Source organism: Lupinus angustifolius, unplaced genomic scaffold, assembly GCF_001865875.1.
Source record: "Lupinus angustifolius cultivar Tanjil unplaced genomic scaffold, LupAngTanjil_v1.0 Scaffold_504, whole genome shotgun sequence".
Classification (NCBI taxonomy): Eukaryota; Viridiplantae; Streptophyta; class Magnoliopsida; order Fabales; family Fabaceae; genus Lupinus; species Lupinus angustifolius.
The window spans coordinates 141,695-151,654 of record NW_017727869.1 but is presented as its reverse complement, the minus strand read 5'-3'; the positions used below and the strand labels follow the sequence as shown (position 1 = coordinate 151,654).

The window sequence follows — 9,960 nt, the reverse complement described above, 5'->3', positions numbered from 1 at the left end:
AATTTGTGTATTTGTTATTATATACTCTTAAATAAAAGTAATATTTGAGTGTTGAATGATGTTCTAATCACATACAAAACTTAATTTAAATCAACAACGTAAATTTACAATACATAGATATCAACCTCTTTAAAAATGTATTTATATTATATGTGAAAAAATTATCCATAATTCATAATTCGTTCAATTCCAAGAAAATAAAATTCATTCAAATTCATTCATTAGAGCTAATAGATTTATATAGATATAATCAAATAGATGATTTTAGTAATAGATGAATTTGAATTCATTCATTATATACAATAGATGATTTTAGTAATAGATGAATTTGAATTCATTCATTATATACAATAGATGATTTTAGTAATAGATGAATTTGAATTCATTCATTATATACAATAGATGATTTTAGTAATAGATGAATTTGAATTCATTCATTATATACAATAGATATCTAATCCATCAAAAAACAATGATTTTTTATGAAACATTTTTCAAAATCATCTTTTTTTTAATTCGTTTTAAGAATCATTTAATATATGTTCTTGAAAAAGAATTTTTCTTTTTTCTTTCAAGAGTGTATTTTTAAACTTTCAAAAAAATATTTTTACAATTTTCTAAGAGCATGCGACATTTAAGTTTTATCTATATAATTTTTAGTAAATGCTTATATATTTATATACTTAATAACTAACTTTTAATATAACTAACTTTTAATATTAGGTAGATCCATATGATTATTATAAGATCAATTTTTTATAAAATGATGCTCATCAAACTAATTATATATTAGAAGAGAAGTGTTGGATATCTATGTTGTCATTATATTTATTCTCTTAATTATTGTTCTAATCTTCTGTAAGTTTTCAAACCATATCATTACATGCATCCTTACACCATACACTTGAAAAAATCAAGGTTATTTCTATAAATAAATAAAAATAACATTTAGGTAGTTAAATTAAATTAAATTATCTATTTCATGGAAATAAGTATAATGTATTTTTTTATAAGAAAAAATGAAAATTTATCGTGTAGTATGTGTATCTTTTATTTTTACAGGCTTATGTTACTAAGTTACTTTTTGTTTCATGTTATTTTTTTATTTATAAGTTTTTTAATATTAGATATTTAATTCAATGAGAAAAGGTATTAAAAATTTATTTTATATTTTAATGGAATTGAGTGCAAGTGACAGGAAACTACTACTAGATAGATTAGTGTTTTTATAATTGATCTTAATTTAATAATAATTTTTTTAAATGAGAGTGAGAAATACTACAAGAATGTAGAGTTGAGATAGTGAATCAAAAAAATATTTTTGAATGTTTTTTTTGATAGATTAGATATTCATTGGATATAATAATGAATTCAAATCTATCAATTATCAAAGTTATTCATTAGATTATATCTACCTAAATTAATTAGTTATAATGGATGAATTTGGATGAACTTTATTTTCTTGAACTTAGATGAATTATGGATTGTGTATAATTTTGTCACCTCTAATATAAAGACTTTTTAAAGAGGTTAATATATATGTATTATAAATTAACAATGTCTATATAAAGTTTTATATATGATTAGAATATCATTCAACACTCAAATAATATTTTTATTTAAGAGTATATAATAACTAATACACAAATTATAAATGACGTGATAAAAGTCTCAACATTAAATATTATTCATCTTATTCCTTCACTACTCAATATCTCATCAAATACTATACAGTATTAGGGATGATAAAAATCCTCATCCACTAGCGACTAATAAAAAATACTCATAACTAGTACCTATAAAAAATAGCTTAGGGGTGAGAATGAGTAATATGATATTCGTTCTGGAAATTATTTTATAATTAAATTTTATATATATATATATATATATATTATATTTTTATTTATTTATAATTATATATTATTTACTTTATTACTTCATGTTTAATTTTAGCTATTAAAAAATATGATTTAATTATGAAAAAGTTATCCTTTTTGGGAAATTACAAAAGTCAGATACCCATGATTTATTTATGGTAATTAGCTGAGATGATATTTTTTGGCACATTGAATACAAAAGAATTTATCCAGAGAGGAATTAGTATAGTGAAAAAGAAATTAGTTTAATCATAATAATCATGATATAGTATACCGAAAAATAATAATCATGTTATTAGCTTAGTCAGTAAGGAATTTTTCTGTGACTTTTAACAATCTACTTTAAGTTGGAACATTAATCAAATTACCATTTTTAATGAGATAATGTTCAAATTAAAATGGTAATTTGGAAGTAAATTAAATACAATTACAAAATTTTATATGACATTAATATGAAAATGCAATAATTTTTATATTTTAAATTAAAATGGTATTTTAAAATATATTTTTTCAAGCTTATGTGAATCATTAATTCTTATTTATGTCCATTACTACTAATTGTTAATTTGAAGAAAAAAAATAAGGATTATTGTCGCCACTCCTTTTTGTCAGCATGACAAGAATAATGCAAATCAGTTCAATGAAATTCTCATAAATGTTTTTTATGGAAAACATGATAAACCAACTTAAACAATAACGATCAGTCTTCTCAAAGACAAAATTTAAGTTTGAGAGTCGATTACGGATTAGGAATGTGTTAGTTACATCATATCACTCATTATAAAAATGGTATCTAGATCAATCATGTGGATATTGGTTGAAAAGATTAATTTTACTCTCACATTATTACATTTAGAAAAGACCAAAAACAATTTTTTTTTAATTTTTTTGTCTCTGACAGCAGGGAAGTGACATGTTCATACGTTCTCTAGTTGCAATAGAGAAATCAAGACTATGTATCTTTTGAAAAATGTTTGATTGATTGATATTTTATATATTTAAAGTAACAAAACAAAGTGACTAGATGAGGCACTAGGATTATAGAGAAGTAACATCAGCTTATGTTTAAAAATTTTATTAAAAAATTAACAAGTTAAAGTAGTTTGATCGGACACTAAACCTTTAGAAGAGTTATCTCATATATTTAAATTATTATTAAAAAATTAACAATATAAAGCAGTGTGACGAGACACTAAACCTTTAGTGGAGCTATCTAACCTTGTGTTTAAATTATTATTAAAAAACTAACAAGAAGATAAAATAGCAGAATACGGCACCAGACCTTTAGAAGAGTTACCCCATGTTTTAATTATTATTAAAAACTTAACAAGATAAAGTAATGTGACATGACACTAAGCCTTTGGTGGAGCTACCTCACATTATGTAACAAGATAAAGTTGTGCGACGAGGTACTAGATTTTAGAGGAGCTACCTCACCTTTTATTTAAAGCTTTTTCGAATTAAAAAATGACAAGATAAAGTAATGCAACGAGACACTATGCCTTTAGAGGAGTTACCTCACATTGCATTTAATTTTTTATTAAAAAGGTGATAAGATAAAGTAGTCTGCTAAAGTGTGCTAAAGAAGAACAAGGGGTGCTAACCCAATACTAATAGAAAAATAATAAATTAAAAAGTTACAATAACCTTGATACACAAACTAGGATTAAGACACCACAATTTGAAGCAAATTTAGAAGAGTACCATAACCAAGATCTTAGTTTAATCCAATTCATTATTTTAGTGAAGTTAAACCAATAATCGTATACTTTAAGAGTTATATTTTGATTAAATCAATCATTGTATACCAAAACTAATAACTCTTAACAACAACTCTTTAAAATATTCCATTCATCCACATAACTTAAAAAAACCGAATGGAGATAAAATGATTTAACCGTATACAAATTGATAAGAAAGTAATACACTGTTAACTAGATGTGAAAAAGATGTGCATATAGAGAATTGAACAAAAATTACCTGAACCTGTGCATTTGCAGGCAAAGCCTTGTTGATCCACACATCATTGATCCAATCAATATCTATAAAGATCCTCCGAATAGTATAGATCCTGGGCACCAACGCCCTCACAGGCGGCGAAAACAAAGACAAACTACTAATAATATTCTCCATCAATATTTGAAATGAGAGCAAGAAAAGATGTGGAGTTGCTGACCTAACAGCATGCTCATCCCCTAATGAACAATTATTCTGTTTTGTTCTGCCGTTGACTCATAGCAGCAGATATCACCAAAGAATGATTAAGGCTCAAGACATGACCGAGGGAAAGGAAACCAGACTGAGGCTCAACAACTCTGGACAGATTTTGGTGCATCCAAACCAGACCATGGTGCATCCAATCAATTGAACAAATGCAGGCTTTTTTTATGATATTTACTACTTGTTGGAAGATCATGGAGTTCAGCAGAGATGAAGGGAATGCAGGCTTTTTTTGATGAAGAAACATGATTTGATGATGATGTCTCGTGAGAAGGGAATGCAAATTGCGCAAGTGCTAAGATGTAAGCTGAGGTAAGTCCAGGGAAAACAAGATCAAGTAATGGAACAAGGCCACTTGCTGAGAAAACCAAAATGAAGGCCACAAGCTGAAGTTCTATTAGGCGCAGTGAACCCATCATACCACCTGATGCTGTTGTCTGCTGCTGTTTCTGCTTTGTGTCTGCTCCTGCTGGTGCGGCCAGAGGCACGGATTCGTCTGATGAGTTTGGGCTCCCTTCCTATGTGGAGAAAGATCCAGTTGGGCAAAGCTCACTTGTCCCACTTAATCTAATAGATAGGGATCAGATGTGACAAATGAGTCAATGCAATTTATGCAAAAAGAGGCAATTGAAAAGTGTGAGAGAGGATAAAAAAACTCCACCTGCACGAACTCCGAGCAGCCATGAGAAACTCGCGACTGCATCTTTATTCACCGTTGGATCGGGCTAAAATTTTGACAGAAGGTTCACAACTTATAATACTTAATTCTAAACGGTTGGATTGGTGAGACGACATCCGAGGTGGTAGAAATCAAGCTGTTACAGCAGCTATGTTTCTTGTTTTTTCTGGTTTTTCTTGTTGTCATTTTCAAGTTTGTTGCTCTGTTGTATGCCGTATTGTTGAACATGTTTTGTGCTGTATTTTGGAGACTCTCTTGTATTCCTATTTTGATTATAGTTGACCTTGATTGAGTGGCTTGTTCCCGTGGTTTTTTACTTCTCACTTCGGGAAGGTTTTCCATGTTAAAATTCAGATGTCCCTTGTGTATTACAACATTATTTGATATTGTTCCTCATAGATTCTAGCAAGTTGGAGAAATTATTATCTATTGCATATACTATGTTAGAGTTTACATTGTTATTGTGTTGAATTTTCCATCACATTTTTCTACTCCTTAATTATGAGAAATTTCACTTAATCAGAGGTTATTGTTCTGGTTTCTTGACACTAAATGTGGGAACAAAAGAGGTTGTTACATTAACATATAACACTACTACATGTGATATCATTGAAGATAACAATAAAATTCTTCATAAGCATCATTGACCCTCATCTCTTACTTCTATCTAGGGGCGGAATCATAATGCAATGAAATCAATTATAAACCAACGTTTATGTTACTTTTTCGAGATGGAACCTTACTAAAAACAATATAAACTAGCGTTTCTAAGCAACAATGTGACACTTATTTTGGTACTATTTTAATATAGGGTGTACATCTATTATCTTATAAGTAGTATCATTGCATGTAGTATGAATGATTGATTAGAAAAATAGTTAACTATTAGTTTTTTAATTTAAAAATATTTTTCAACCAATTATTAATGGATGATACATATAATGATACAACTTGTGGAATAGAAGATGTCCACCCTTTATTTGAACCGTCCAATTTTAGCCGAAGATCAATCATATCCAAAAAGAGAAAAAATACATGTATTAATAGTGTATGAGTTTTAGACTATCATTACATCATATACCATTGATATTTAATTATTATTGACTTTTCAAAAAAGTTAATCATAATAAATATGGATGATGAAGTGCATGTGTATAAATTTTTGCACCGTCAGTATATAGATTTTAAATGATATTATTGAAGATAAAAAATATATTTAGTAGTTTACCACTAAGTCATGCAATTTTTTGTTCGTAAAAATAGAGAAAAAATCAGGTTTAATTAAATGTTAAAAACTGTGTATGCATCATAAAATTTTATGTTTAATGTTTTTATATAAACGCCATTAAAAATAACAAAAATAGATAGATTTGTATTCCCCTTTATCAAAATGTTGTCCACACAACATTTTTTTGTTGTTGATAGAAATGCTATGTAAGAATAAAAGTATCATCATATTACATACTTATGCATTTATATTTTAGCTAGGTGTTTCTCCTTTTTTTTACCCCATTGGATTCACGCTAGGAATATTAGGAAAATGTTTCTTCAACCAAATTGGAGATGTCATCTGTTTTTTTAATATATATTTGAAATGTGTATATATAAAATTATAAATATAAACAGTGAAACATAGATTATTATATGCATATTCAAATAACGGGAGTGGGTATTGTCGTCATTTTTAAGTATAAATATATTAATAATAAAAAATAATTTTTAAGTATTCTAAAACTAATTTTATTGTTCTTTACTATTTGATTTTTAATTAACATTTATTTTAATTAATCGATTAATAAAACATTAGAAAACCTTAAGAAACTTACGATTCTTTTTTAAAGGTTAAGTTGCAACTGCACTCAAATATATTAAAAATAGGACAAAATTGCAAAGATTACAAAGATTACTAAGAGTTTACACATTTGGCTTTACACATTTTTGAACCTATAGTTTGGAGAGTCGGGATCCTCTCCAGTAATGGAGAGGCCAGTACATCATAAAATCATAACATATGGTAGGGTAAAAAATTAATAATCATGATTATTCAGTAAAAATAATTAAATTTCAATTAAAAAAGATAAAAATCCTTAAATCCCTTCTTATCCTGCAACTCATCTCTCTACCCTCTCCATATCCTCTTCTTCCACGGATGTTTATCATCACTAGAGAAACAGTTTTTGTGTGAAAAAATAAAAATTTCTGCATCCAGAAAATCAAATCACAAAGTTTCTTCTTCCTTATTCTTCTTTATGAGGGGACCTTTACTAAAGTGAGCTCAAAGCAGATCGTCGAAGCCAGGTTGCATAACTTCTTTAATTTGCTGTCGGAATCCTTGAGACGTTGGAGAATCTCATTGTACACTTCTCGCTTCTGTTGCCATCACCTGGATTGCACCGTCGTGGCATAGTGATGCATTATGGTGTCGGTGCTCTGGTTGTTAACCGAAATTACCATAAAAACAGAAAAGCATAACGAAATGTGATGCATTTCGCTTTCACGTGAATTATGAAACAATGTGGTAGGGACAGTATGTGGAAGAAGAGAGTATGGAGAGGGTAGAGAGATGAGGTGCATGATGAGAAGGGATTTAGGGATTTTTATCTTTTTTAATTAAAATTTAATTATTTTTATTGAATAATTATAACCATTGATTTTTTACCCTGCCACGTGTCATGATCTTATGATGTACTGGCCTCTCTCCATTACTGGAGAGGATCCAGACTCTAGTTTGGAAGCCCTAATCTATTTCTATTGAACTCCTCAAGAATAAATGAAGGGTATGATCCCACCAATCATAAACTTGAGAAGATATATCAAAGGAGGATAATTTGTCAGTACAAAAGTTCCATTCTCTATAAATGTGAAGCACTCTAAGGACTATAGAAGAGATATGCACTTGGCACAAATGCCATTTGTTGAACAGCTTCCAAAGAACAGAGAATTTGCCATTAAAAATGCTCACCACTATAGCTGAATCACATTCCAACCAAAGATTTTTCTAACCTTTCGCATGAACAATCCCTATAGCAATGATAGCAGACTGTCAGCATAAAGAGAATATTGGATGTTGAAATTGGAAGCAAAGCAGCCCATAAAAGCTCCTGAGCTATACTTGAAAATGCTTCCCCCATTGGTAGGACCTAGAGCTCCATGAGCATTACCATCCAAATTAATCTTAGTCCAACCCACTAGAGGAGGATGCCAAGGAACCTCAGTTATAAAAGGAGCAAATTGGTAGTGGATTGTAACATTCAAGTTCCTAATGATAGTAAATTTGTGTAGGAAAGGATTAGAACAAATTTGTAACAAACTTGCAAATTGAATAGCACTTAAAACATATATGTCGTTAAAGTATAATCTATCATTTAAGTTTAATTATAATTAAATTTTCAAAATAAAATAATGCAAATGAATAATAGATACTTTATGTAATTCTTTATAGTACATAAATATTAAGTTGTTAGGAGAATAAAAATGAAAAAGAGGGAATAGAATAAAAATGAAAAAAGTCCGAAGAGAACAAAAATGAAAAGGTTGAGACTCTTCTCCAATACTAAAGATAATTTTTTCTTTTAAGATTTAAGGATAAATGTGTAATCTACTTTAAATAAAAAGATAAAAATGTCGATAACATCTTAATTTTTAGAGTAATTACTCATTTTGGTCTCTTATCTTTTTCGTGGGTACCAATTTAGTTCCTAAAAAATTTGAAGTGACATTTTTGTTCCCAACAAATTCAACGTCGAGTCACGTTAATCCCTCCATCATCTCGACTCGGTTAACTATAACAAATTTATTCGCGTGACACGTTAAGTGCTGACAGCTTCTACTAGATGATCCTAGATGTAAAAATTATCATGTCATGAATTAGAAGTTTTTTTTTTTAAAACATTTCCTCACGTTGTTTTTTTTAAGTAATATTTTTTAATAAAAACATTTTTTGATGCTTTTTTAAAAAAAAATATAGCCCCTTTTACTCCCGTCTCTCTTCCTTCTCCTTCAACCCCAACACCACCTCTTGTGTCAAATCTTTGATTGGTTCCCTCTATATGTATGTATTATTGGAAATTTGGAATTATAAGATCCACGTTTCTTCAATTTTCCTTATATCTAATGTAAACATGTATGCACAAATCTCAATTCTCTTATACTCATGAAGACAATGAAGCCTTGCTTTCCTTGCACAACTCTTTTCAGAAGTGTATGGTAAAGTTTCCCCTCTTTCTTTTGTTTGATGGATTCTCTCTTTGTTCTTGTTGCATTTGCGGATTTGTCAGTTTTGAAGTAGTGAATGTGGAAGCAGATTTTGTTCCTTTATAAAATTCTAATCAATGACATGATAACTTATACACATTGGACTATCTCGTAAAGGTCACGTCAGCACTTAATGTATTATCTGAGCAAATTTATTGGAGTTAACAAAACCGAAATGACGGAAGAACTAAAATATCACTTAAAAATTTTAAGAACTAAATTAGTATCCACGGAAAAAATATGAGCGAGGAAAATGGATAATTACTCTAATTTTTATATACTTAAAAGTCTCAATCTAAACTAGAGGTGGAGGTGATTGAGAGAGAAAATTTTGGTTTTGTATGGAGAAAAAAACTTCTCTCCACATCTGTATTGGCTTGCCATTTAAGAATGAAGATCTTCTGTAATTATTGGTGTCTCTAATAGTGTACTAAACCAATTAAAATGTGTCATTTAATTAAGAAAAAATATAAAAAATATAAATTAATATTTTATATTATTTTAGGAAATGTTATTGGTTATGGATTGATGAGAATCCTTCTCCTACCCTCTTAGCTCTTCTCATTCCTCTCATCTTCCTTCTCCAACTTCTCTCCCAAAAAAACATGCTAATATAGTTTCCAGGGAAAGAGAGAGCCACACCTCCAACTTCAACTTTTTTCCACGGAGGTTCTCGATTCCATGGAATTCCTCTTATCTCTCTCTGAATCCATTGCTTCGCAGAGATCCCTACTTTCGAAACCATTGCGGTTATCACCAAAGCCAAGGGTGCTAACGCGATTGCATATTCAAACACGATGGTGGTAGAGGATTTATGGAAGTGAAAGAGCTTGGTCTTTCAGATGTGGTGAAATCTATGTGTTGGTGCGGTGAGAATATATGTTGGGGATTAGACTAGTTAGAGTATGTGATTTTGAATTCTTCAAACGA

General features: G+C 29.2%; 1 protein-coding gene across 1 annotated transcript; it reads right to left on the bottom strand.

Moving 5' to 3' along the window:
• Window positions 1–3,728: 3,728 nt before the first annotated feature.
• Window positions 3,729–9,775, bottom strand: LOC109341567. Its single transcript, XM_019579504.1, has 4 exons — window positions 9,578–9,775; window positions 4,279–4,615; window positions 3,858–4,108; window positions 3,729–3,740 (listed from the first exon to the last, which is right to left on the bottom strand). The coding sequence occupies exons 1-4, from the start codon at window positions 9,773–9,775 to the stop codon at window positions 3,729–3,731; spliced, it is 798 nt and encodes a 265-aa protein (XP_019435049.1).
• Window positions 9,776–9,960: the final 185 nt, after the last annotated feature.

Excerpts from the sequence above, each read along its gene's own strand:
- LOC109341567 (XM_019579504.1), bottom strand. The coding sequence starts at position 9,775 with ATGGTTTCGAAAGTAGGGATCTCTGCGAAGCAATGGATTCAGAGAGAG. Across the intron at positions 4,616-9,577 it reads GAATGAGAAGAGCTAAGAGG|GAAGGGAGCCCAAACTCATC; the intron begins GTAGGAGAAGGA and ends TTCTCCACATAG. Across the intron at positions 4,109-4,278 it reads ACTCCATGATCTTCCAACAA|TCAACGGCAGAACAAAACAG; the intron begins GTAGTAAATATC and ends TGCTGCTATGAG.